The following is a 24,885-nucleotide window of genomic DNA, read 5'->3' as shown; positions in this document are numbered from 1 at the left end:
TTTTAGTAGTTTAAATTTTCTGCTGTAGTGGTCTAATAGCAACATTAAAATCAACCTCTTATGTATGCATAATTGTCAGATAGATTTCACAGCAAAAACTACACAACAACTGGTTTATTAGGATGGCAGTTCACTTCAGCTTGAAAGATGCATCGTTTATGATATACCTACCTGTAAACTTATCCAAAGTAATTTTTTAAAAACTAAAACTAGGCTTAAATATCCAGGCTAACTCCAATTCCAATCCTGCGAACTCCTAAAGTTAGTTTCCATTTATCCATAAAATCCTGTCCTTAGTTATAGATCGCACTAGCTCCATATCCATAGATATCTATGGGCAAAAATGCATAATAGAGTTAGGTCTGAAAAACACTCCAAAGGTACTTGGGCAGCTACGAATGCAAATTTGGTACAAGCTAGTGACAAAAAGTAACATTGACATAATCAGATCACATACAAGGTTTTACAATACATACACTTCATAACAAGCACGTTGGGAACTACAGATAGGCAGAACTCGTTTTTACAGGGTGAAAAATGTATGATTAGTTGTACTTTTGAAGTACCTAGTTTAGTTTAGATTCCTTATTTTCCAGTCCTGTTAGTCTCCATTTTAGTGCGTTTTCATTTCCATTTATACCAGAACCTCCTCAGTTATCCTAGTCCAAGCAAACTGCAGTTTAAAGAGTTTGTAAATGCAATTAGCAGTCTAAAAAAAACCGAGCTTACAGAAGTAAGCATGTGACAGACTATTAGCAATTCTAAAGTTTAGAAAGTAATTTGAATTCAAATCTGGCAGAACCAAATTAGAAAGTTCCTGTTGCAAAAACTTGACCTCTAACAGAATGGCGAGCTACTTCAACGCGAACGAGATCTGCGAGGAGAATTGGAATATGAACGACGTTGTGGTGAAATTGACCGAGAACGAGACCGATATCTTGGCGAATAGGATGGAGACCTACGACGCTCACGATCACGACTGCGAGACCTTAATCGTCTAGGAGACTGTGACCCATCTATCTTTACTCGGATATAAGCAGTTTCACCCTTGTTGAACAAAATTTTATTTAATTACATATTTATAAGTTTGTTTTAGCATGCTATTACTTAATGTAAAAAAAGATTTTGCATGCTATTACTTAAAACTATTAGCTGTGTTTACTTAATTTAAAAAAACAATACGTCAAACTAAAGACACCAACCTCATGAGAACGAAACTTTGTGTCATCCAGATGCTTGACGGCGAATTGCATGTCATCTCGGTTGACAAACTCAACAACTCCAGTTCCATCACGATAAACATCAGCATAACACACATCACCAGCTTCTCTCATGTGATCTTTTAAATCCTGCCAACTGCCAGTTGGAGGAAGCCCTACAAAAGGAATGGATTGTGAGATCACTTACATGGCACTAGTAACCAAGAAATCACAACATAAATAAAATGTTTAAGAACAAATTTCATACAGAAAAAAAACAGCTAAATACGTGATAAGGCATATAGGTATTTTTAAGGAACTTATTTACCAGACACCATAACTCTAAAATCCGTTCTTCGTGAAGGCGGCCCCCCTCTTGCTCTGAAACTTGACATTCCATATGCCGGCCGTTGGGAAGGACCATTTCCACGAGGATGTTCAACTCGAAGTTTGTATCCATCAAAGTTGTAACCATTTCTACCGTGAACTGAATCTTCCGCATCCCTTAAAATGATAATATATATAGCCTACATGTAAGTATCGGATGTATATAGCTTGCTTTATCCTCGCGTGATCAGAAATGATAGTGGTTAATATTATGACCCATGTTTTAATACACTTTGTGCTAGTTTATGAGTTATCTCTTACTTTAAAAGTAAGCCAAAGATTTTATTTACAACACTTACAAAAATGTTACCTTGTTTTAAAACCATTTGTGCAGAAACATAAAATTTACATCAAAACACCATATGCCGTACCTTCTATCTTCAAATTCAACAAATGCAAATGGTGGACCTCTGCGATTTTTCAAATTAACATGGCGGATAGAACCATATTTGTAAAATAAGTCTTCCACGTCTTTTTCTCTTACATCAGGTGGGAGATTACCAACATATACCCGACAGTCAACGTCATCACGCGAACTCATGTTGCAAAAACGATTTCTGACAAAAATAATAAATTAACTGTTAACTTGTGAAAAACACATTCATGTGATTTTAAATTTAATTTACGAAACAAGAATAATATTTAAGATCTCATAATGATTTACGTCCACTTTAAGTAACTGGCCAAATTACTAACTGTATGTAATCTAGTAGGCACAGAACAAACAAGCGGTGTGCTACGGTTAACAACAACACAACCACGTGAGGCGTTAATAGGGTTGGAATGCCATTTTTCATGGGTTTGATAATGTATATAAAATTGCAATGCAAGTCTGTATATTGCATTTACAAACGTTTAAAAAACCTTTTCTTTCAAATACCGTTTTGGTTAAAACACAATTCAGGCGATGTCACATATAGTGTGATTATGACATCACAAACCGTAAAAGAATTTGAACTTTTTAAAAAACAATAAAACGTCTTTTATTTTAGTAATTTTAGAAAACGGTTTACTATATTAGTTTTAGGCAAGTTATATATTTTAAACCTGTATTTGTGTTTAAAAGTATCAGCTACCGATATTCTGGATATTGTTTTATTTCAAAACATTGCGATATATTTTTGTAAGCAAATAATGAAGGTAACATATATAACAAAGTTGTACGGTTAGTTACTAAACTTGATTTAGTTTTCAATTAGAATGGCAAATTCAGGAAAATTGAAACACCCCAAACAGTCGAAGTCTAATGGCGGTAATTTATCAAGGGAATATCCCGGATTTTATTAGAAATCAAGTAAACTAACTATTTTTTCTTCGTGTACAAATTGCATTATTTGTTTTTTTGTTAAAGGATAGGCTGTGCGGTACTTAAAGATTCTCATTTTGACAGTTAAAATATCGAAGCTATGTTTGCTGAAGTTGTACAATTTTAATAGGACTATTGGATTGTTTTTGTTCGGACACTGTAATAAAAAAAGTCTGTTACATAATGTGCATTCATATATTGATATACATTATGTTTTTGTGCTCTCTTATAGATAGCCAAAATAAATTAAACGTTGTAACATAGTTTTTGAGACTTTTGGTATTGTCAGCTTGTTAATAAAAATGCCTGGCGTACTTTTACCTAATTTTCAAGAAAAGAATGAGAAGCATTTGTTTGATCAATATGGGTCATCCATGGTTGAGTCTAATATTAAGCTTCTTAAAACCGAAGCAGAAAAGATTCGGATCTGGAATCTCCAGGGTGATCTGAGGAGACAAGAGCTGGAACGTGCAGTCCATGATCTGACTATTACTGTGGAGTCGCAAAGAAAATCCCTACTTGAGGTGCAGATGGAAGGTGAAGCTGTCAGTACAAAAATGCACGAAGAAATTGGAAAACGTAGCATTTGTCTTCAGAAAATTGATTCAACAAGAGAGCTGTGTAACTTGCTAAAAAGTCAGGTCTACGATTTGAGTGATACTCTAAAGTTATGTGAAGGGTATAAGGAAATGATTGCGTCCGAAAGTATGGAAACCAAAATGGCTATCAATGAGTTGTCGGTTGATTTTAAAAACCTATTTCACACTTGCGAAAAGCGAAGTTCCGTGCATGAGAAAAAGCTGGTTCAGGCTCAGGAGAATGTGAACAAATTGACTGCTACTCATGCACAAGAATTGGAAGAGATAAAAGCAAAATTAGAAGAGTGCAAAGAACTGCGTAGTAGATATCAACTGGAAAGTTCGGTGCTTGCTGAAAAACTTGCAGAGGAACAGGAAGTTATGATAAAGCAGGGATCAGAGTATAGGGAGAAGATTGCAAGCTGTGAGAAACAGATCAATGCCAATGAGTTACATATGCAGATGCTGCAAAAAGAGTGCAATGAAACAAAAGTTTTGCTGGAGGAAAAGAAAAACAAGTTAAAGGAGGTAGAAGAATCGTTGGAGACTCAGGAAGGAGCATTACTTGATTTAAAAGAGAAACTTGGAAGTGAACAAGCAAAATCAGAGCAATTGCATGCATCAAGCAATAATGAAATAAATAAGCTGGAAAAGTTAGTTGAACAGAAAAGTATTGATTTAAAAATTTCGGGTGATAACTTGGAAGCCGCAATGAAAGAAAAGAATGATACTGAGAAAGAGTTCAAGGCCAAACTTAGGGAAATGCAGCAGCAGCATAAGGTTGAGGTAAAGGAGCTGAAGGCTTTGAATAAAAAGGGTAGTGCAGAGATTTTGGAGCAAATGGATGAACAGCAAAGTAAAATGTTTGAATTGAGGTCAAATTTGGAGAAAAGGGTTAAAGAGCTTCTACAGCAGTTGAAGGAATTAAAATCAGTGAAAAAACAAGAAGTAGGTAAGCTGAATGCACAGGTTAAATTGAAGGAACAGGAGATAGAGAAACTACAGAAAGATGCTAAAGTATCAATGGAAAACTTAGTTAAGGACAAACAAGCTGAACTGGAGACTGTTCAAAAAGCATTGGAGCAAAGACAGGTCAGTTTAGAGAATTTACAAAAGCAATATGATGATCTTACGAAAAATCAAGCTGATGATGCAGATAAAATGCTTTCAATGAAACAACAGAACCTTAGCTTGACTAAAACTCTTAAAGAGTTTGAACAGGAAAAAGAGAGGTATGGTAAAGAATGTGGAGCGTTGAAACTGGAAGTGGAAACAGGAGCAAGAAAAATTTCTGAACTTAAAAAAGATAGAAGCATGCTACAAAAAATGTTAGATGATAAAAATTCTACAAGTACCAGTAATGAGAAGAATTTAGAAAACAACTTAACTACAGTAAACAAAGAACTGGCTGAACTGAAAATCTCGAATCAGAGTCAGGAAAATGAAATTTGTCGGTTGAAATCGCTGCTTCAAAAAAAAGAAAGTGTTATTGTTTCCGCTAAGGAAGAAGCTGGAAGCATACGTGAAGAGTTGGCAGTTAAGGAACAGTCTTTAGTTGAAACAAAGAAATATTACAATCAAGTAAAAGCTGTGCGAAAAGAACAGGATGAAGTGATTGGTCAAATGGAGATGGAAATTAAAATTCTGAAGTCAGAACTTCTACAAAAATCGAGAGCACCTGAAAAGTTATCCAAGTCGAAGAGCAAAAACATTATGAATGATCGGGTGTATACCGAAGTTGAAAATTTGATGAATTTAAATGAAAATGTGGTTAAGAAGCAAAAGTTGGATGACAATCACTTCAACAACAACGATATTCTGTCACCTTCTCCCACAAAATGTATTCAGAAGCTTGAGCTAGGTGAATTTCCAAAGCATAGCACGCCAAAGCACCGTTATGGTCGTAGAGAACAAGCACTGATACAAATGAAATCAGCCACCCCACGTAACTCGGCCATGCCATGCAAATCTGTAACACCACGCACAGAAAAGAGGAAGAAGCCAGTGTGGAAGAAGACCCCAAGCAAAACCAGCAATGTGATTAAACCATCCAAACAAGCACAAGAAGTTGATTGGTTTGACACAGACAGCGTGTACGGATTCTTTGGTTAGCCTAATATGTTTGAACTATTTATATAAACTTTATATTGATTAATTTTGCTGTTCTTTTAAATCTTTTTGGTGTTTAATTTTTCCTGCTATGAAATATATATAAACAATTCTTTTGTTTATTCTTCTCATAAAATATGATGCGCCAGTCATTTTAGCACTCAGTATTCATTTTAATTACCTAAGAAAATGTATCTACACTCACTGGTTTTATATTAGTTCTATGTGCTGTCTATAATATCACTGCCAAGTTGTGAAACTAAATTACAAACCAACTGCCTGTATCTAAATTTGAAAGAATTACCTGTAATGAAATTTTACCATCGATATGAAATTTTCTTTATTTTTATACATTTATTTTAAGTTTAACATTGTTGTGTTTTTTTGTGATTAAACCTTAGGTAATTCCTGTAGATCTTTTTAACTTGTAATCAAGATGGCTCAGTACAAAGGAGCAGCCAGTGAGGGAAATCGAGCGATGCACATGCAGAAAAGAAGAGATAAAGCAAAAGAACAAATGGAGGAATTAAAGGCGAAAATTGTAAATGTAAGTGTTTGCCGGCATTGTTTTTAAATGTGTATGCCTACCTATACCTACATGATTTTTTTTAAATATATACATCAGAAATGGTTTAATAAGCTGAACCATTGTATTTTTAGGAAAATGCAATAAAGTCCAACATACACAATAAATTCTCCACTCACTATGACGCAGTTGAGGCTGAATTAAAATCAAGCACTGTTGGTGAGTTTAATAAAAAAAATCAAGTTTTGGCCCATATTTATCTCTAAACCTATCTTTTTGGTAAAGCTGTGAATTTTGTGATCAAGATTTTCCCTTTTTATATAGCGATTTTTGTTGGTATTTATAATAGGTTATTTACTAAATTTTTAAATTAAAAAAAATTTAATATTAATTGAACAAAAGTAGGTTTTAAAAAATCAAAATAAATTAGGCTGCATGGTGAGCATTATTAGATAATTTTAAGTTGTTGGTAATAGGTATGAAAAAACTGTGAGTACCTTCTTATATAACTGAATAATACTAAATGTAAACTTGTAATATGTTCTGCTTTTCTTAGGTTTGGTTACTTTAAACGAAATGCGCGCTCGACAGGAAACTTTAATTCAAGAACGACAGAAGCAGATTGCTATGAGCAATGAGGCAGTGCTGTAAGGATGGTGTTTACTGTGTTACTGTCCATATTATGTATAACTTGGTTGAATGTGTAATTTTATTGTGCTTGTTTTTTGTGTGTAAATTTACTCATATTTTAGGAAATCAAAGAAAGAACAAGTGAAGAAAAAGGAGCGATCACGGAAGATTGCTGCTCTCTCATTCGCTGTTGATGATGAAGATGATGACCAGGAGGAAGAGGAAGAAATTGGTAAGAAATAAAAAAAACTTGGAAAAGATATGTAATAATAGGCTAATAGGCTATACTATGATTTGTCTTTTGTAGATTTTGATTACCTATTCTTTTTTTTCCATTTTCCCTACTTACTGTTGTCTATAGTTGTTTGCCCAATCTGTTCTGTTTGGTTCTGTATGTTCTGTTTGCTTTTGTAGCCTTAACAGTTGTATTTTGCAGTTCTCCCAAAGAAACCAAAGAAAAATCCTGATGTGGACACAAGTTTTCTACCTGATAGAGACAGAGAGGTGAATTACAAATAATAAGATTGACCTTACTCTTAGTTAGAATAATAACATAAATGGCTTAAATCCGTACATGTTAAGTTACTCTTAAAATAAAATTGGATTCCAATCTAATGTTATTGGATTCCAATCTAATCTCTTTTTCACAGATTCAAGAAAAAGAACTTAAAGAACAGATTCGAAAAGAGTGGGTGGAAAAACAAGAAAGAATGAAAAGTTAGCAATTATTTTTAATACATTTAATTCTTGCCTACCAAAAGTTGTGTGAAATATACTTTTATATATAAATATAATTTTAAAATTGAATAGCCATAGTTTTTTCTTTTAATATATGCTCAATAATTACATAATTACCAAAACTTCAAGTCTTCCTGTAGCTGTAGTAACACCCACTGTTTTATTGACTTAAAATCTTTTACACTCTTTTTTCTTCTAGATGAAGAAATAGAGATAACATACAGTTACTGGGATGGATCTGGACATCGCAGAAAAGTTAAGGTATTTTTCTTGGGTTTTTCAAATGTTAATGCACATTTAATAAATTATTTTGAAAAAACATAAATTCAAAGATAAAATTTTGTTTCATAGATGAAAAAGGGAAACAGTATCCAACAATTTCTTATCAAGTGTATTGAACAACTTAGAACTGACTTCAGTGAACTGAGAACTGCAGGCAAGTATTTAACCTTTAATATAAGTTTGTTACCATTTATCATGTTTACTATGTTTATAAATTTCTTTTAGTTTTAAAAGCTGTATTTCCTACCCTGCACAAGCCTGCAAATGTATCCATTTGTTTTCTACCCTGCAGTATTACCATATTGTTTCTACCCTGCACACCTGTATGTGTAATCATTTATTTTCCACCCTGCATACTTGTATGTGTAATCATTATTTTCTACCCTGCACACATGTTTCTGTAACTAATCATTTTCTACCCTGCAGGCGTGGAGCACTTAATGTATGTAAAGGAAGACTTAATTATTCCACAATATTACACATTTTATGACTTCATAATGACCAAAGCACGTGGTAAGAGTGGGTCACTTTTCCAGTTTGATGTCCATGATGATGTTAGATTAGTTGGTGATGCTACTGTAGAGAAAGATGAGGTTTGTAGAAAATAGTATCTAACTATCTAATCTCTTTAATAAAATAGTAACAGCAATTGCTTCAACTTTCAACCCTGTATCTCTTATGGATTGTTTTAGTTTTTATTTATATGTATAAAAAGAATTTTTTCTAAACACCCGAGCTGAAGATTATCTACATTAAAAAAAAGGGTTCATTCTTTTTTTACAACCTGTTTACCAATGCAAATATGCAAATATAGCTGTTTATTAAAGCATATCTAATTATATACCGTTATTGAAAACTAGACGTAATTTTGGACTCTTACAAGCTTGTAAATCAAAAATCCTAATGCAAATGTATATTCAGTAAACTGGTACACTTCATTTTTTGATTTTAGAGCCACGCAGGTAAAGTAGTGCTACGACACTGGTTTGAAAAGAACAAACACATCTTTCCTGCTAGTAGGTGGGAACCGTATGATCCAGAAAAGAAATTTGATAAGTACACGGTATGACTTTTAACTTGTTTTAAAATTGGAATTTGATAAGTATTTATGCCAATGATAAGAAAAAAGTAGTAACTTATAAAATATAGGGGTAGCGGGCCAATCCTGGCTTAAATCCTATGTCCCTAGCGTGCAACACCTCGCTTATATAGAATAACCTATACAATATTTATACAGTTATGAATCTTTTATTTTCAGCAACAAAAGTTATTATATAAATTGTTGTTTGCAGGTCAAATGATGAGTGGGTATTTCACTGCAGTTAGCCCGTGTCATAGTGATTACGTGATTATCAGATGGTGTATCCCAATGTAGAGAGACCTTTCGATTTTGAAAATCAATACTATACATGTCTTTATATAAAAATCGTGTTCAAACTGGATTTGAAACTAATTTTAGTAAATATAAGCACATATATTGAACACAGAATTATGTATATGTCAATTTGTTGCGAGTATACACACAAATCCAGCGGGCTCAAAATTTAAACGAATTTTACAACCTAAGCGATGTAGTCATGCCAGCGCTGGGCACTCGGTGGATTTTCTTATTTCGCAGCGCGCCAATAAAACTGAAGGACTGCTGTGTAAATATGTTTATTTAATATGTGTTAACACAGACGTACATCAAACATGTCGTTTTCTTCTGTAAACTGCTGCTCATACCATCTCTTCGTAATAGCACGTACAATAAATTATACGGAAATACTCGCTCGTCGTTTGCTTGTCACAACACGTAAGTATTTCCATAGTAGGCCTATACTGAAGTGTATTACTGAATTAAATAAAACGGTGTCATTATTTAGTATGTACCGCATAATAACACATATACAGTGGGTTAATGGATCAGGCTAAAATCAGTGATCAATCTAGTATTAGTGATGATTAAGCAGAGGCAGTGACTGATTTAGCAGCTTAGTTTTTACATAGCTTACAAGTGACAGGATTTTCTAAGAAATACGTGGAATAAAACCGTGAGCCGAACAAACACGTTTTGTTTATTAACTAGCCGAATGCTGTGAATGCACGTATAGTCTATGTATATTAATATACGTTTAGATATCTTCAATCAAATGGTTAGATATCTTGAAGTCAGTGCAATTGTAACGTGCACGTAGTTCACTTTAAGTTTTGGCTGCTTGCGTTTTATTTGGAACTTGATTATGATGGTGCTGAGCGTAAACACTCTGAATGAAGCTTAGATGTCGTTTTGAACGTTTGATCTTTTGTAGGAACAATAACAACGTAAGAGTGTTTTAACGATAAACAGAAACGAAACTGGTAATTCATGATTAGGGAAGGGGCAGTTCACGGTTAAGAAATAAGCAAGACCGGAATTTTGCATATAGGTATAGAGGCTGCTCAAAACCGGCATACACACACAGACATATCTTGACGTAAACACAAAGACAGGACGCGAGGTATGAGTCACACCAATATTCCTGTATTTAGTTCCTTCTTTACTTCATCCGCAGTATCAGTTGTCATTAGATTCAGTTGTTGCTTTGCCTACAGTGAGACAGAGTGGTAAATTTGTATAGCCAAAAAGTAAACGTAAAATACGGTTCAGAAATTTAGACAATCCCTAATATAATAATTGTTAGCGTATAGATAGGTGCTCAGAAATCTCAAAGTTCCATTGTGTGAGGAACCTACAATTTAATGTAAGCTGTAGAAACCTCAAGGTTTAACATGTTATTAGCTTCTGTAAACCACTGGCCTTCTATAGTGCAAGTCAGTATGAACTTGTAAACAGCATACATAAATGAATAGAAAAACGACAACGAAACGTTATTGGTTTAAAATGATTTTGTACAAATGCTAGAATGAGCCTTAAACTTTTGACGAAACATTTTAAATATATTTTATGTCTCAGCGTTAAATTTTATATGTCTTAAGTACGTCAAATCAGTAACGTTGTAGATGAAATCTAAAACGTCTTACAGCCTATATACAGCCTATATTTACTTACAAGGTAATAGTATTCTGTTGGTTTACATGTACTGGCAGTCCACGCTTATCCAGATACATTCCATGCTGGTAGGTATATAAAGAGGCGTGGATTTGTGTACACTCATAACGACACCGTTCTTGCATTTCCGGTACTATACTGAACAGAACCGGCTTTGCGCGTAGATGCTGATGAGTGAAATTGTACAGGATATACGTTTGTGTTACGCGGTGACATTCTGTGTAAAAGTAACCTGTTGATTGGCGCTCTTGATTGCACGGAATAGATATTTATATATGGTAATAAGTTTGCAAAAAAATTCGGGCAGGAAACGTATAGGAAATAATATAGCTATTGTGATGAGCCCAAACAAGGAAGCAGGAGATACAATACAGAATGGAGGTAACGAGCAGAATATTATCACCACCGAAATCGACAGTGAATGCCATGGAAAAAAACTAGTTGGGTACCGAGGTAACTGGTACGACGTCACAAACTTCGCAGCCGTCCACCCAGGTGGTGACGTCATCAATATGTATGTCGGGAAAGACGCCACGTTTGTTATGGACGGAATGCATAGGTTTGATGTCTTGAAGGGTAGAAGACCAGGTGTGTAGAGTTATCACATTATAGTTCGTACTGTACCACCCCATTAAAAGGTGGTACGAATTTAGACAATTGTAAAACTTTTTGCGCGGGAAATTTGAATTTATTGCTACCTGGTTAAGTCTTCGGGGCACGATAAGGATTCATGGCGCAGTTGGCGCGGTATCCGATGTTTTAAATGCATGCATTTTGTTATAGTCGGAAAATACAATATTACGCGAGATGCTTTCGGAGAAGAAATGAACAAGCTTGAGAAAAAGTTACGTCAGGAAGGATATTATGATGAAAGGTAAACAAAAGTGACGTAACTTTGAATCACAACAAACATATAGTTTCTTGTCTATGATCGTAATGTTATTGTTTCGTATGGTCTTAACAAAAGTGACGTATGTCTTGTTTTACAGTCTCGTCTTCAGCTTAGGCAAATGCGGATTTACCGTCTCAGTTCTTGTATTGATATTTACACTTGTAAATGTGGGATTTTCCGATTACAATTGGGCGACTCGTTTTATCACAGGCTTCCTGTTAGCTTTGTTTTGGCAGCAAAGTGGTATTCTTATGCACGACTTCATGCATAGCCAGGTTGTATTTTGTTTATATAAACAGGCATTTCACTCAACACACATGATTTAATATACACACAGTGTAGCGTATACCCCCAAACTTTGTATACCTTTTTACCGTTTGGTTAAAACTCAATGAGATCTTATATTGCTATGTTATGTTGGTAGGGTTTTAGGCGAAGAAAATGGGACGAAAAAATTGGTGTATTTTTCGGTACGTTCTGCTTTGGGATCAGCGCACGTTGGTGGAAAGACGAACATATCATTCACCATTCGTTTACGAACACGGTTTGTTACGAAACTGGATTCGTAGACCCACAAGCGCATGAGGACGTTTGGGCCCAGAATGAGAAACTGTTTCCTTGGCATAAAGACAGATTTTCAGCCTATTTAGTGAAGGTATTTGTTTATCTTTTTTTCCACTGATTAAATATAACATTGCTGCTATAAATGCGCCTTGTTTTAAATCCAGCTTCAGCATTTCCTTTTCTTCCCACTTGCTGTATGCGCTGGTCGTATCGGGATCACAGTCGATTCACTGCTCAAAGAAAATAGACGTGACGTCTGGGTTGCGTGGTTCGGTCATGTGTGTTGGGTCACAATCTTGCTATCACAATTTTCCACGGTCGGTGGCGCTGCATCCGTGTATATAACTGCAGCCTTACTACAGGGTGTGCTTCATATTCAATTGATACTTAACCACTACTGTAAGAGGTTCTACACAAAAGAAGAGCACCATTCGATGGTAAGAGTTTTCACAAGCTGTTCTGTATTCAATCTTGGTATCGTATATATGCACAACAGAAGTATGCAAATACTAATACGGCCTCTTCCTACGTTTCCGCAGGATTACTACAGGGCCATGATAGAAGCTAACCTAAACATTACTTGCCCTGTGTGGATGGACTGGTTCCATGGCGGTTTAAATTTCCACCACGAGCATCACTGCTTCCCTCGCTTGCCGCGGAATCGCATGCGAGAGGTTAGTCTGATGATCAAGAAGATCTGCAAGAAGCATGATGTCTTCTATGACGAGTGTTCCTTCTCAGAGGCTGTGCTGAGAACACTTTCAAATATGTTCCATAAAAGTATTTTATTCCAACAGAAGTACCCGAATTTATAAATTCAAAATAGTCCACCAAAGGGTTTATCCATACTGTTTGTTTTACCTTTAGCATACGGTTTATTACGAGTTTTGGCGTTTTAAACAGAGAACCCATGTTAGCGGGTCGGTTAATATTTAAATTAACTTTAATTAGGGCAGTTTAATCTTCCCTAACCCATTATCGTCTTACCGCAAATTTCCTTACCGCAAATTGTCCCAAGAAATTCTTAGTTCTTATTTTGTGCCTCGTATGCATAAGTTGTATGGGTACGTATTCCACTGTTGTCTGTTGATATCTTATTTTATACCAAACACTATCGCCTTGCACACTCAGCAATAAATATAGACCTCCCTATTCGTTTATTAAATACTAACCTCCCTACTTGTTTATTTATTTGCTTCATCCCTAGAGGGCACTAACTTACGTTAAAACAAAACATCATTTCTATGTTGCCATGCTAATGACGCTTTCGAAACACGAATTTTTCGCCAACTGTTTTCAGTTGAACGTTTCAATGTGACAGCGTATATACACTGCTAAAATAGTGTTTTAAATTGCCCCTGGGCAAAAAATGCACAGTTTCGATAACAGCGAGCCTGGGCGAACAACCGTAAACAAAAAATTAGGAAACAAAGACAATGAAGTGGTGAAACTTATAAAAAATCAAAGTCACGATGACGCATTTTTGGATTTGTGCAACCGAGGCATTCAGATATTGCCCGATCAACTCTATACGTTACCCCATATACAGGTATGAAAAAAGTCTAGTTTTTATATTTTGTATATTTTAAGGTCATTATAGCCTGTTGGGTAAGTATATTGGGTATCCGTATGAATAGTGTGTCATGTATGCGTCTTTTAACAGTATTACTTAAACTGCAAAAGACTACACATAATGAAATCCGGGGTGCTGGTAAACAATCTTCCCTTAACGTTATCTGTCAGCCAGCAAACATAATGACCAACCCCTAACTACCAACCTCTAACACTTTCCACCAGCCTAATATGTAACGGACCAGAGGTATCTTTACTAGAACCTGAAATCCTGTTATATCAAAGGAAACCTTATTTTTTTATGTGACTGGTATAAATTATCTGGAGCACTTTTTTACTTAGTATGGTCTTTTTATAACAGAATTATAATTCTAGCACTTGTACCTGGAAGGAAATCAAATCAGTCAGCTGCCCAACAACTTTTTTGATCGACTCCCAACTTTACAGTGGTTAGACTTGAGAAATAACCAACTAAAAGCAATCCCTGTGTCAATTGGAAGGCACCAGTAAGTTAGATACTAGTTTGAAAGTTCGCTTTTGCGCAAAGGATTAAATACCCATTTGCACTGTTTTTTTACATATACCAAAAAAAGAAATGCTTTATCTTCTTTGAATTGTGAGATTAGTGAGTTTACGAGAAATTAAAAATGAGGGTTTTAATTTTTACCCCAAATTTTTATTTTTTGTTTTCCAGATCAATCAAAAAGCTGCTTCTTGAAGGAAATTGCTTAACACACTTACCTTTACAAATGGGGTTAACAAAGACCTTAACTGGTACAATATCTTAACCATATGTATATATATATTGCTTATGTTATAAGTAAGTTAAAAAAACAAGCTTATAATAACTCTCTAAATAACAATGAAATTTGTTTTGTTTTTTCCTGTTGCTGTATTACAATAAATTTTGAAATATATAAATATTTTAATTTATTACACCCATTCGTGCAGGCCTTAATTTGCGTGGAAATCCCCTGGTAGTTCCCCCACAGCACATTACTGACCAAGGTGTTTACGTCATTCTATCATATTTGTGGCAGGAGCTGCAGAACAGGACCAAAACCCCATATGATGAGGGTAAGTCATATGTGTAGCGACTAGCGATCATCCCTATTATTCATCAAAGTTATGTTGTGGTATAGGTTTTATCTACAAGCATATTTTTTTCCTGTTATTTTGTTTTATACTGTTATGTGCTTAACTACATGAATATGCTCATATGTAATAGGTGCTTCTAGACCAGAGGATATGATTTAGAGGCCTATGTTGCCACCATTGTGATTTTATGTGTCTTTGGGCAATACACTTCGGAGCAATAGCTTCAATATATTGGTTCCTTATGAGTTGTCTAAATTATCAGCCATGCAATAAATAGGTTAATCACTCACAAAGTTACATAGTGGTTACTCATGACTGGGTGTAATAGTGACACAACTCTCAATGCCATGCCACGCAAGATTAATTAAGTTGCATTCCTTTATTTAAAAACCACTAAAATACGTTTTATTTGTCCTCAGTTTCACCAGCTGTGGAGAAATTGAGCATTATAGACGACGAGAGCAACAACTCCGAGGAAGATGAAGATATGCTCACTGATGCGGCAATCTTCACTGGACGTAACATCCCATCTCCCATGAGTGATGACTTTGAATTGGTGGTAATATCATTATCTTCAACATTTATTTTTTTCACTTGCCAACATCAGTTGTTATAACACAAGTGTTTCATTTCGTGCATTTGGTGCCTGGCTTTTCTGTCTGTCTGTCGTTGAAGTTCCCTTTTATTAATGCTTATTATTAACGAGTAATTTACTAACCTTTTTTTTATCTAAAACTTAATTTGTATAACAAAAACCAAAAAGTTTAAAAAATTAAAATCATATGACTGTAGTTTCTTATTAGGCCAAATTCAAAGTTTATAACAATATATATATAAATATATATATATATATGTATATGTGTATATATAAATATGTATGTGTGTATATATATATGTATGTGTGTTTTTTAATTCAGACTTAAGATAAATTCTGAAATGCATATATTTACAGAGGCATGGACCTACTCCTATGTCAGCCTCACTCCACAAACCTATATCTTACCAAGAATATAAAGGAAGGTTTCAGGGCAACAGTTTATTGGAAGGACTTCGTAACAAGTTAGTTACAAACATGAAACATCAAATTTGTTGTGTTTAAATCATAGAGTATTATTCTAAATCCTAATTGCTATTGTGCAGCATTTTTTTAAACCACTCTAAAGCTTTTAAAACAAATACATGTTTGTTTAAAATACATGTAAAAATAATCACTTTTCTTTCAACCAAATTTAGAAAAAAAAAAAATCATAACATTACTAAAAGAACTACATGTTGCTAGATAGTCTTCCTATGCATTCCCAATAACAACAGTCGTTATAACACAAGTGCTTTTGTTTTATACACCACGTACTGCTTACAAGTCACAGTTACTACGACACATGTAACTTTGTGGACTGTGTTTTTTGTTAAGTTTTATGGATTTTTTACTGTGCGGCGACAATGTAGACAACATATTAAGGACAATCATTCGCTGCTACCATTATGGGCGTATGTGTCCCTGAGCAAGACACTTCGCGGCAATTGCTCCAATCCAGGGGTCACTAATGGGTTGTCCAAATTTAACTAATGTCTTTTTCGGGCACATAAGGATAAAGCAAGTTACATTCAATCACTACTTTCACATTATTAGATCCAGAAATTCCCCGAAAGAAATCTCGCTTGTTGACATTCACCACAAGGATGATGTGAGAAAAGATCAGCTTCGTCAGATGCGGGAGATGAAGCAGATGAACGAAGATCAAAGAAGAAAGTTAGTTCGTTCTCTTGCAAAGCCATAGTTGAGAAATATTCGAATCTTCACAAAGTTTTTAATAATTTTTTTAGTAAAAAAAGATTTTTTTTAAATTTACTCTTTAGTAAAAGTAGACCTATAATTTTGTAGTTCGGATTTTTATACAACATTTTCGCATTTATACTAGTTGCATATTTGCATTTAAACCAATTCCATATAAGAAAGACCATTTTTTCTGTGGATAAGCTTTTCGAAGTTTTAAAATCTTATTTTAGTGACAATTAGGGTAGTTTTATTTTAAGCAAAATACCCCTTAATTTGTGCCAAAACTATAAATTCTGTTTATGATCATGCATTTTTATACCTATGTAAATAGCTGCTTTTAATGTTACTTTTCAGACATTTTTATCACTGTTACTATACATGTTTTCCTATGGCTTAGGTTTTGTTTGCAGTGTTAGTTTAATATCTTGTTACTGTGAATTTATAAATCTTGTTGTGATTGTAACCTGTGTGCTGCACTTTTGTTCTTTGTCTAAAAATAATAAATTAATCAAAAAATTACTTGTTCTGCGCTTTTAAGCAGAGAAGGGCAAAGTGCAGCACACAGAACAGTCTTATTTTTTTACAATAATATTAGAAAAGCAATAGAAATGGAAAGAATAAATCAGTTATAACTTTAATGTTTAGCCTTAAAGTTTACCTCATTCAACTTTACATAATTTACACAGAGATAAAACAGTTTTGTCAAACTGGAGACATGAAACCAGAAGAAGGCAACGCCAATCGCGATCAAAAACTGGTAGAAACTATTTATGTTTATCATTTGTAAAAATATAATCTATTTTCATTTTTCTTAAATAGGCTTGCATACTGAATTGGTTTTCTTTGGAAATTTTCTTATCATCACAGCTTGCGGCCTTTTAAAATAGATATACAAGAATTTTATTAAATTTTAATATTAGATTATGTTTATGGAACAGCTGATGTTTCAATAAGACCTCCCCCTTTTGCATCCGATGAACAGCTTGTAATACACAGTGATGTGAGGGAAGAAAAAGTTGAAACTGTTCTACCTGGAGAACATAAGTTAAGGTCGGTTATGTCTAAACATGGTGTTTTATGCAGGTTAAATGACTGTACATAAATATTTAACCCTTTTTTCAATTGACACAGTATTTTTTAAGATAGTATATAACCTAAAAAACAGTTTTATGTGCGGTAATATAGTACATAATGAGTCAGAAGTACTGCAATATATGACTTGTGAATAAATACAAGATGAAGTTACAAGTTAGAAAAAAGCAAGTTACATTTATTTATTCATTCAAGTTAGTATATCTCTCTTGTGCAGAGTTAAACACACAGTGCCCATAAAGCGTAGTCACATGATAGTTGAGATACCTAATGCAATGAATGAGGTGAATCAAACAGAATCAGTTGATGAGGAAAAGAAAGAAGATAAAAATGAACCTTTTGTTGGAAAGATGTCAAGGCCTAATAGTGTTGCCAGGTAGTTTTGCCACAAATAAAATCACTAACAAAGTTACACAGTGGATAACTTGTAAGTAGCATGAGGTATATGAAGTATACGGTGCATAACAGGACTAAACTAAATGAGCAGATTAAAATAACAGAGCTTACTAGAAAGGCTGTTATGTTAAGTTCTATTTTGTTATCAATTTATAAAGTAATTTTTATAAACATTTCTTTGATTAGGAGTCGTACAAATGATGAGATAATGCAAAGAATGAAACAGCATTCCTCTCAACTTCATAAACAGTTTAAGAAGCAAAGAAAAGAAGTTCCTTCCACTGCTCCGGTAATTTTATGATAAAATTTATATTTGTAGCATAGTTCGATGCAGTTTTCTAACATCAGCATCACTGTGCAAACGATTTGTGTAACCATTGTTGACTAACAGCATATGTGTTTTCAACCAAGACACTTAACTTATACCTACATTGTTACCCCAAAAAAACAATTATCGAAGTTACATACATGGTTCTTTGTAAGTTGGCATAAACACCCGTGTTATAACGACTGATAATTTCTGGCCATGCAGGGATAAAGCAGGTTACATTGATTTAACAATCATTATTAAACTCAGTGGGCACTAATGGGTTGACCAAATAATCAGTTATACAGGAAAAGAAAAGTTGCATACATGGTAATTTGTGCGTGAGCACGAGGAAATGAAAAAACGTGTATTGTAACACCTGAAACAAAATATATGTCATTCATATTTCGAAAAATACATCATTTTATAAATTCTTTTGACATAAAATTTAATCAAACAGAGTAAAGAGCTTCAGCGTGAACTACTTGATAGAAAGATGTCAAAAGATCCCCAACTTGAATATCGGTTTCGTGCATTCACTGGCGACACAGCGTCAGCTCATAGCAGCTCAAATAAAACAACTTCTATGTAATTGTTTAGTTTATAACTAATTTCATAACTCTTTTTCTCGGTTATGAATCTGTTATTGGAAATTTGACAGCATTTGTTAACTTAGCAAGCATTATTAAAATGTGATCAACCAATTAAAGGGTGTTCATAAGTTACCAGTTTTAAAACTGTGTATAAGCATTCTTAAAGTGATATGATGTCTCACTTCTTTGAAATCCTCCATGATAACACTGTGTATATTTTGATTGTGTACAGAACTGAAAAAGCTTCTATTTGCGGTCCAAAATTTTTGCCTAAAGCAATACTAGCCAATCTAGATTTAATTTTACATTATATAAATTAACTTTTAAGCTGTACAGATATCCTGTGCAATTGTTTTGTGGTAAAATATGAAAGTTATATGTAACATAAAACTGAAATTAATGTATTGTATGTAAGTGTGCATTGTGTTGTATATCTTGTTGTCTTTTATAATAATAACTACAAAAAACATTTGGCCACAATCTTCTGGACAAAGTCTGGTCATCTACTGGGTTGTCGAATTATCAGCCACCCAGAAAAAAAAAAAAAAAAATCACAAAAAAATAATCACCTACAAAGTAACATAGCCTACTTTGTAATTCGTAAGCTAGCAGAAGTGTATGAGCACCGGCGTCGGCAAGTTAGGACTAACATTCATATGAAGGGCCTCCGACTGTACGTTGTAAGCACGAGTGTAGTGTTCGAAAAATGTTCGCGGATCGCGTAAGAACGAATTCGCAGATCGAGTCTTTCGATACAAGAGGCGGACATATCGTGGCTCGTTGGTCTAGGGGTATGATTCTCGCTTAGGGTGCGAGAGGTCCCGGGTTCAAATCCCGGACGAGCCCATATTTTAGACGCAAATCGCTTGACATGGACGCTACATGAACACTATATAACGTTTCGCTCAAACTCTATTTTGTATCCTGGTTTAATCATTCGGATTTCACGCCGTCGGCTGGTTAAAATGAACATGCTTAGAAAGGGCCTCGGGCCGTGACGCTGTGGCCACAAGTGTAGTCCCAGAATAATGTTTGCGAATCGCGTGAGAACGAGTTCGCAGATGAAGTCCTACGATACAAGAATCGAGACGCCGAAGTCGGAACAGGAACACGGGATTCACTGTCGTTTAACACGTCACTTTCGGGGGCATACGGGTGTTGAGGTGATAGGCTAAGTCTGGCCTTAGTCCTCAAGAACCTCACTCACATATAGAATCGAAGTCCGGACACAAAATCTTGAACCAAGCCACTCCATACCGTCCTTGTCCATCATAAATATCGTTTTAAACGGATAAGAAATGAATTAACTCGGCCTCCAACCGTAGCTCGTTGGTCTAGGGGTATGATTCTCGCTTCGGGTGCGAGAGGTCCCGGGTTCAATTCCCGGACGAGCCCATATTTTAAAATATTTATTTTTTGCCTATCTAAAGTATAGGTTTGTGTTTGATAAATACCGTCTTAAAGCGATAGGAAAAGAGTGAACTCTTTTTTACATTTTGGCTCGTTGGTTTAGCGGTATGATTCTCGCTTCGGGTGCGAGAGGTCCCAGGTTCAAATTCAAATTATATCGTTTTTGACTGTAAATCTTCACAATTATTTTATTTCCCAATTCAATTGTTTGTTTGATTTTGATTTTGTCTTATGCGCCCATGGGAAATGAATGAAAAGCACGTTATAGGCTACCACACATTATATAAAAGAATACGAGACAGCTACATCCTAATTATACATAGCCTATAAGAGTGGCATTTTAACGAAACCAGCTTGCTTTATCTAGAAGCATACAAGACGCCGCTAGCAAACTCTTATCAAAGTGCGCCTTTTATCTGGTGCTCTCTTTCAAGTCTATAAAATAAAAAACTTTTGCGCTGCTTTAGATAGTTTTGTATTAACTGAAACACTGTAGACAATATCAAGTGTATGGCTTGCTTTCGAATGATTTGTTTACTGCTAGTCGTAGGATTGCTTCTGCTTACAGTTGGATATTTCAAGATAATGAGACAAGTTTCGCCCGGGCACTCGGGGAAACTTCTGGCAAGTTACAAGAAAACAGGCAAGTTATACCCGCCCAAGTTGTCGAAAACTGCTGATAATGAAAGTACACCTGTGTCCATCCAGTTGAAACCAGGGTAAGCGTAATAGTGTGACGATTTATTATTTATTCCCTGTTCTGTCACTCAGGCGATACTTTGCGGTCCTTAGTTCTGTTAATTCTTACATTCCTTTGTTCCAGTACTCGCCTAAATAACGTGCTTTCGGCGCCGCACGTGTTAACGCGTTGCTTGCATTTGGTTCTTTTCTCGTACGTATTCTGTTAAGATCGTGCAAGCAACAGTTAGTTGTATGGTTTACCGTTAAGTGCTTCAGTGCAAGTGCAATACGAATGTCATTTTTAAAGCGTTTTAATTATTGCTGCCGCTATAGCACAGTGGTAAAAGCGCCTGTGTCGTAAAAGGGAAAATGTGCGTATGTCATGCTGGGGCAGGACACTTACTTTGTTTCGTTTTTAATTAAAATATCCTAGGCTTTTGGTATAAAATATAATTTAATGTATATTTTAAAGAGTCTACAAGAGTACGACAACTGCCAAAGTAAAACACCCAAAGATAGTAAAGCTTTCATTAAACGAAACGTCAACATTCATTCATGAAAAGCCGACATCCACTGATACGATGGCATCTCAATTTGCACCGGAGGCGATTAGATATTTGCAAAATGAATTAAACCGTATACTCTATCCACTTGAAAGTGTTAAAAATAAACCGATTAAAATGGAAATTAAAGCCAAATGCAAACCGAATTGTTTAACGAAGTTTTCTTACAAGTTAAAAATCGAACACGACGACGACGATGACTGAACAACAATTTATTTATTTTTAGATCAAAACTTGTCAAAATCTAATTTTGCGTTTTTGTTGTTTTTTTTTCTACATCTCTAAAATCAATGCTATTGGTCGTTTACTCTCTGTTATCGCTCCATTTATAGAACATTAACTGCCTGTCCAGCATCGTTTTATAGCCAAAAACCAAAGCAGATTTGTCAAATTTTTACAGTTTCTTTTTTGGTACCCTTGCTTTGCCATATACTTTAAATAAATTTCGTACTACTACTACTGTAAAAAAGCATTAGTCTTTTTCTGTTTGTAATATACAGTAATAAATCAAATCACAAGTATAGACCATTAGAGAGCAAATGCAGTTTATCCATACTCGTATTATCCAATTCCACGGCCCGCTGTATGTTATAGTTTTTAGAGATAAGGTGTATATATATTTTTTTTTATAAAATATTCAGATTTATTTTGCAGTTATGTGGTGCATTGCCATTTACGTGGAAAGGGGTGTGTAACAGCAGTGCTATAACTGCACAAACCGCACATGGCACACGTTATAACGAGGCTGTACGCCAAAACAATGATAAAGTGACGTAGTGTGGCGTCATATCGTCATCATGGGACAGAATATGCTTATAGCGGAAAGTAGGTGTTTCCCTCTACCGGTCATTGAAAGTGCACTGGCGTGCTAACATGTTGTTTACTTCAATGTTCCTCATTCTAAAGTTATACAGCCATTAAAGTTATTTAGTGGAGAATGAAGCTTTTAGCTTTGATTTTAATTTTACAATCATTAGAAGTTGTATTGGGGTCTTGGTATTCGCTTGCTACGACCGAGTACTTCGTTAACGCAAGTGGAAAGATTGTTAAGAGCTACAGAGCTGCAGTAGAAGCGTGTGCTTTAATGGACGCTACACTTGCTCTCGTTAAAACTGAACAAGTTCACGGTTTTCTAGTTGAGAAAATTGGTAACGTTACAAGTGAGTAACTGAGTATCCATTTGCTCGATTATCCGTTTTTTTAACGAATGAAAGTAACTTATTTATTCTTTCTTACGAGTTGTCACGTATATGACTTTTACAGGGAGAGGGCAATATGTTGCTGTCAATATAGAGTTTAAACAACCAATTCGTCACCATTGCGTTGGCGAAATGGCTCAACTAAAGCGCCCCTCTCACTTGGATAAACCTAATATATATTAATCATTCTAGGTATACCATATTCTTTCTACATTGGTTTAAAACGTTCCAATGTAAGCACAACCGGATTCCAATGGAACGACGGGGCAAACGAAACCGCGAGTAATACGCTGTGGTTGAAAGGGGAACCGAACAATAATAACAGGATAGAAGATTGCGTTCAAATGGGACTTCGCGAACCACGCAAAATAATATTGTACAAATGGAACGATGTATTTTGCAATGCACCTGGGCGCTACATATGTCAACGCTCTGGAGGTGAGTTGGTACTTTTTAAATGCTTCATAAAATCATCTGTTAGAATCAATACATAATAGTGTTGTTTCTTTGGTGAAATACTACCTTTAAACATTGCATAACGTGGGGTTTATATTTTAGCTATAACACCCACCGCAAGTAAATCACCTGCGCCCTACTACGTCATAGCAATTGTGGGTATTATTTTTGTTGCAGCAGCTGGTTGTGCTTTGTTTTACTTCAAGAAGAAAGGGTTCGTATGTGTTTTGCAGTTAATTGGAAAGTTTTGTTGGTGTTTTTCGAATTCCACTGTCTAGTTACCGACGCTGTTATATATAGTAGGATGGGGGAAGATAAGACACCTTTAGCACAATATCGAAGTATCCTGATCGTTTTTAACCAAATAAAACGGTCTATGGGAGTCGTGATAGTACATTTTTTTAATTCTTTAAATGTCTTTATTGTTTTCTACCAAACGTGGGAAGAAATGGATTGAAAAGGTGTCCCATCTCCCCCCGCCCCACTGTATATATAGTGTGCTAAGAAGTTGGATTTTGGTTGGCCTGATAAATTCTATCCTCGTTTAGTGGGAAATTAAATGTATAGTTGCCACTTCCATGCTAAAACTTAAGCTGTTTAAATTGTTATTTTTTTAGAAATCCCGCATCAGAAAAACAAGTCACCAACGATGCAGTTGTAGTAGGTATGTGTTTTTTCGCGTTAGTTGCAAAAATACCAGGAAGTCCAACAAAGTACTGAAACAATTGCTATTTTTACAGACAACGTCATTTACAATGGGTACAATAACACTCTGGAAAGTCCCGTGAACACAGTAACAGACATGCATGGACATTCTGCTGTATACTCCGAGATCACTGATCTAATCTAGTGGTTCTTAAAGTAGAACCGAAGTCGATTTTTATAAGTGAAGATCAAATAGTTCGTACTGTGCTTAATGTGCACGTTGAAAATGGTACCGTCATTAAGATAACTTAGGTTTGCAACGGTTACGTTGGAAACATTTTTGTCTCACTTACCCCGACATGTATACCGGAGATCCATTACTACTTTTTTTCACGGCCGTCTATATACTTATTATTATTATTTATATTATTTGTCACCTGATCAATACTGATCCACTTATTGTGTTACATGAAATACCTGATGCCATAACATCATTCATTACACTTCGACCAAAGAGATTAAAACCAGATTGGTTTTTATCTCTTTGCTTCGACCATGTTTGACTTGTATTAAATGTAGAGTTGAGCGCAATTAACCTCTTTTGTTGAAACCCCGTAGCTTCACTGTTATTTTAAGTAATCGGACCTTACCCATGTAGAATGGATATAATAGAAACGCCTTAATTGCTATATGTTAAATTATTTTATATTTCCACGGTAAAGAATTTAACTTACATGACAATACTGTTTGCATGCAAAATCAGAACTCCCGTATTCCTACATGTCATCTGTTTCGATTTTCGTGACGTCAATAAATCAGCTGCACGTCACGTAAAAATCAAACGTGTGTAATGT

At 35.1% G+C, this 24,885-nt stretch overlaps 7 protein-coding genes, 1 long non-coding RNA gene and 2 other non-coding genes across 14 annotated transcripts; 8 read left to right on the top strand and 2 right to left on the bottom strand.

Annotated features, from left to right (window-relative positions):
* Window positions 1-99: 99 nt before the first annotated feature.
* On the bottom strand, window positions 100-2,414 carry LOC149732706 (serine/arginine-rich splicing factor 1B-like). Of its 4 annotated transcripts, XR_016385519.1 has the most exons (6): window positions 1,958-2,414; window positions 1,528-1,703; window positions 1,203-1,375; window positions 836-1,047; window positions 567-673; window positions 100-331 (listed from the first exon to the last, which is right to left on the bottom strand). XR_016385519.1 is itself a non-coding variant. In XM_089882641.1 (5 exons), the coding sequence occupies exons 1-4, from the start codon at window positions 2,125-2,127 to the stop codon at window positions 859-861; spliced, it is 708 nt and encodes a 235-aa protein (XP_089738767.1). In that variant the 5' UTR covers window positions 2,128-2,414; the 3' UTR covers window positions 382-673; window positions 836-858. The 4 variants fall into 4 exon arrangements, 2 of the variants coding, with proteins under 2 accessions (XP_089738767.1, XP_089738766.1); XR_016385518.1 differs by having other exon boundaries at window positions 567-1,047; XM_089882641.1 differs by lacking the exon at window positions 100-331 and having other exon boundaries at window positions 382-673.
* Window positions 2,415-2,832: 418 nt separating this feature from the next.
* On the top strand, window positions 2,833-5,980 carry LOC149732705 (uncharacterized). Its single transcript, XM_089882599.1, has one exon. It carries the CDS (start codon window positions 3,195-3,197, stop codon window positions 5,580-5,582), a length of 2,388 nt encoding a protein of 795 aa, XP_089738725.1. The 5' UTR covers window positions 2,833-3,194; the 3' UTR covers window positions 5,583-5,980.
* LOC149732704 (protein FAM50A-like) lies at window positions 5,946-9,522 on the top strand. The gene is made up of 11 exons (XM_089882633.1): window positions 5,946-6,126; window positions 6,240-6,324; window positions 6,662-6,752; window positions 6,858-6,967; window positions 7,172-7,239; window positions 7,386-7,452; window positions 7,673-7,734; window positions 7,825-7,909; window positions 8,182-8,348; window positions 8,708-8,818; window positions 9,048-9,522. The coding sequence occupies exons 1-11, from the start codon at window positions 6,016-6,018 to the stop codon at window positions 9,054-9,056; spliced, it is 966 nt and encodes a 321-aa protein (XP_089738759.1). The 5' UTR covers window positions 5,946-6,015; the 3' UTR covers window positions 9,057-9,522.
* LOC149732703 (uncharacterized) lies at window positions 9,396-10,927 on the bottom strand. The gene is made up of 2 exons (XR_016385521.1): window positions 10,787-10,927; window positions 9,396-10,323 (listed from the first exon to the last, which is right to left on the bottom strand). It is a non-coding gene; the product is annotated as an uncharacterized LOC149732703 (long non-coding RNA).
* On the top strand, window positions 10,827-13,394 carry LOC149732702 (uncharacterized). The gene is made up of 6 exons (XM_089882622.1): window positions 10,827-11,374; window positions 11,570-11,660; window positions 11,776-11,953; window positions 12,103-12,333; window positions 12,407-12,679; window positions 12,782-13,394. The coding sequence occupies exons 1-6, from the start codon at window positions 11,062-11,064 to the stop codon at window positions 13,055-13,057; spliced, it is 1,362 nt and encodes a 453-aa protein (XP_089738748.1). The 5' UTR covers window positions 10,827-11,061; the 3' UTR covers window positions 13,058-13,394.
* An 88-nt stretch (window positions 13,395-13,482) lies between these two features.
* Window positions 13,483-19,546, top strand: LOC149732701 (uncharacterized). 2 transcript variants are annotated; one of them, XM_089882618.1, is made up of 12 exons: window positions 13,483-13,791; window positions 14,190-14,320; window positions 14,509-14,588; window positions 14,766-14,891; window positions 15,332-15,471; window positions 15,865-15,971; window positions 16,543-16,662; window positions 17,376-17,446; window positions 17,628-17,739; window positions 17,999-18,157; window positions 18,364-18,466; window positions 18,945-19,546. In XM_089882618.1, exons 1-12 carry the CDS (start codon window positions 13,612-13,614, stop codon window positions 19,074-19,076), a joined length of 1,461 nt encoding a protein of 486 aa, XP_089738744.1. In that variant the 5' UTR covers window positions 13,483-13,611; the 3' UTR covers window positions 19,077-19,546. The 2 variants fall into 2 exon arrangements, with proteins under 2 accessions (XP_089738744.1, XP_089738745.1); XM_089882619.1 differs by lacking the exon at window positions 17,999-18,157.
* A 305-nt stretch (window positions 19,547-19,851) lies between these two features.
* Trnap-agg (transfer RNA proline (anticodon AGG)) lies at window positions 19,852-19,923 on the top strand. Its single transcript has one exon. It is a non-coding gene; the product is annotated as a tRNA-Pro (tRNA).
* Window positions 19,924-20,400: 477 nt separating this feature from the next.
* Window positions 20,401-20,472, top strand: Trnap-cgg (transfer RNA proline (anticodon CGG)). Its single transcript has one exon. It is a non-coding gene; the product is annotated as a tRNA-Pro (tRNA).
* A 450-nt stretch (window positions 20,473-20,922) lies between these two features.
* LOC149732698 (uncharacterized) lies at window positions 20,923-22,200 on the top strand. Its single transcript, XM_089883248.1, has 2 exons — window positions 20,923-21,206; window positions 21,641-22,200. Exons 1-2 carry the CDS (start codon window positions 20,998-21,000, stop codon window positions 21,933-21,935), a joined length of 504 nt encoding a protein of 167 aa, XP_089739374.1. The 5' UTR covers window positions 20,923-20,997; the 3' UTR covers window positions 21,936-22,200.
* A 344-nt stretch (window positions 22,201-22,544) lies between these two features.
* On the top strand, window positions 22,545-24,873 carry LOC149732697 (C-type lectin domain family 4 member A-like). Its single transcript, XM_089883245.1, has 5 exons — window positions 22,545-22,891; window positions 23,123-23,368; window positions 23,489-23,600; window positions 24,004-24,050; window positions 24,127-24,873. Exons 1-5 carry the CDS (start codon window positions 22,669-22,671, stop codon window positions 24,234-24,236), a joined length of 738 nt encoding a protein of 245 aa, XP_089739371.1. The 5' UTR covers window positions 22,545-22,668; the 3' UTR covers window positions 24,237-24,873.
* The last annotated feature ends 12 nt before the right edge of the window (window positions 24,874-24,885 follow it).

Source organism: Ciona robusta, chromosome 8 (assembly GCF_009617815.1).
Source record: "Ciona robusta chromosome 8, ASM961781v2".
NCBI classification, from domain to species: Eukaryota; Metazoa; Chordata; class Ascidiacea; order Phlebobranchia; family Cionidae; genus Ciona; species Ciona robusta.
Note: the sequence above shows the minus strand (reverse complement) of the source record. Positions and strands in the feature narration are given on the sequence as shown.

Coding starts and splice junctions, on each gene's coding strand:
- LOC149732706 (XM_089882640.1), bottom strand. CDS start 2,127: ATGAGTTCGCGTGATGACGTTGACTGTCGGGTATATGTTGGTAATCTC. Junction 1,704..1,957: donor GTTGAATTTGAAGATAGAAG/GTACGGCATATG, acceptor TATCATTTTAAG/GGATGCGGAAGATTCAGTTC. Junction 1,376..1,527: donor TTTTAGAGTTATGGTGTCTG/GTAAATAAGTTC, acceptor TTCCTTTTGTAG/GGCTTCCTCCAACTGGCAGT.
- LOC149732705 (XM_089882599.1), top strand. CDS start 3,195: ATGCCTGGCGTACTTTTACCTAATTTTCAAGAAAAGAATGAGAAGCAT.
- LOC149732704 (XM_089882633.1), top strand. CDS start 6,016: ATGGCTCAGTACAAAGGAGCAGCCAGTGAGGGAAATCGAGCGATGCAC. Junction 7,240..7,385: donor TACCTGATAGAGACAGAGAG/GTGAATTACAAA, acceptor TCTTTTTCACAG/ATTCAAGAAAAAGAACTTAA. Junction 7,453..7,672: donor AAAACAAGAAAGAATGAAAA/GTTAGCAATTAT, acceptor TTTTTCTTCTAG/ATGAAGAAATAGAGATAACA.
- LOC149732702 (XM_089882622.1), top strand. CDS start 11,062: ATGGTAATAAGTTTGCAAAAAAATTCGGGCAGGAAACGTATAGGAAAT. Junction 11,661..11,775: donor GAAGGATATTATGATGAAAG/GTAAACAAAAGT, acceptor CTTGTTTTACAG/TCTCGTCTTCAGCTTAGGCA. Junction 12,680..12,781: donor AAGAAGAGCACCATTCGATG/GTAAGAGTTTTC, acceptor ACGTTTCCGCAG/GATTACTACAGGGCCATGAT.
- LOC149732701 (XM_089882618.1), top strand. CDS start 13,612: ATGCACAGTTTCGATAACAGCGAGCCTGGGCGAACAACCGTAAACAAA. Junction 13,792..14,189: donor ATACGTTACCCCATATACAG/GTATGAAAAAAG, acceptor TTATAATTCTAG/CACTTGTACCTGGAAGGAAA. Junction 14,589..14,765: donor GTTAACAAAGACCTTAACTG/GTACAATATCTT, acceptor CCATTCGTGCAG/GCCTTAATTTGCGTGGAAAT.
- LOC149732698 (XM_089883248.1), top strand. CDS start 20,998: ATGGCTTGCTTTCGAATGATTTGTTTACTGCTAGTCGTAGGATTGCTT. Junction 21,207..21,640: donor TCCATCCAGTTGAAACCAGG/GTAAGCGTAATA, acceptor TATATTTTAAAG/AGTCTACAAGAGTACGACAA.
- LOC149732697 (XM_089883245.1), top strand. CDS start 22,669: ATGAAGCTTTTAGCTTTGATTTTAATTTTACAATCATTAGAAGTTGTA. Junction 23,369..23,488: donor CATATGTCAACGCTCTGGAG/GTGAGTTGGTAC, acceptor TTTATATTTTAG/CTATAACACCCACCGCAAGT. Junction 24,051..24,126: donor CAACGATGCAGTTGTAGTAG/GTATGTGTTTTT, acceptor CTATTTTTACAG/ACAACGTCATTTACAATGGG.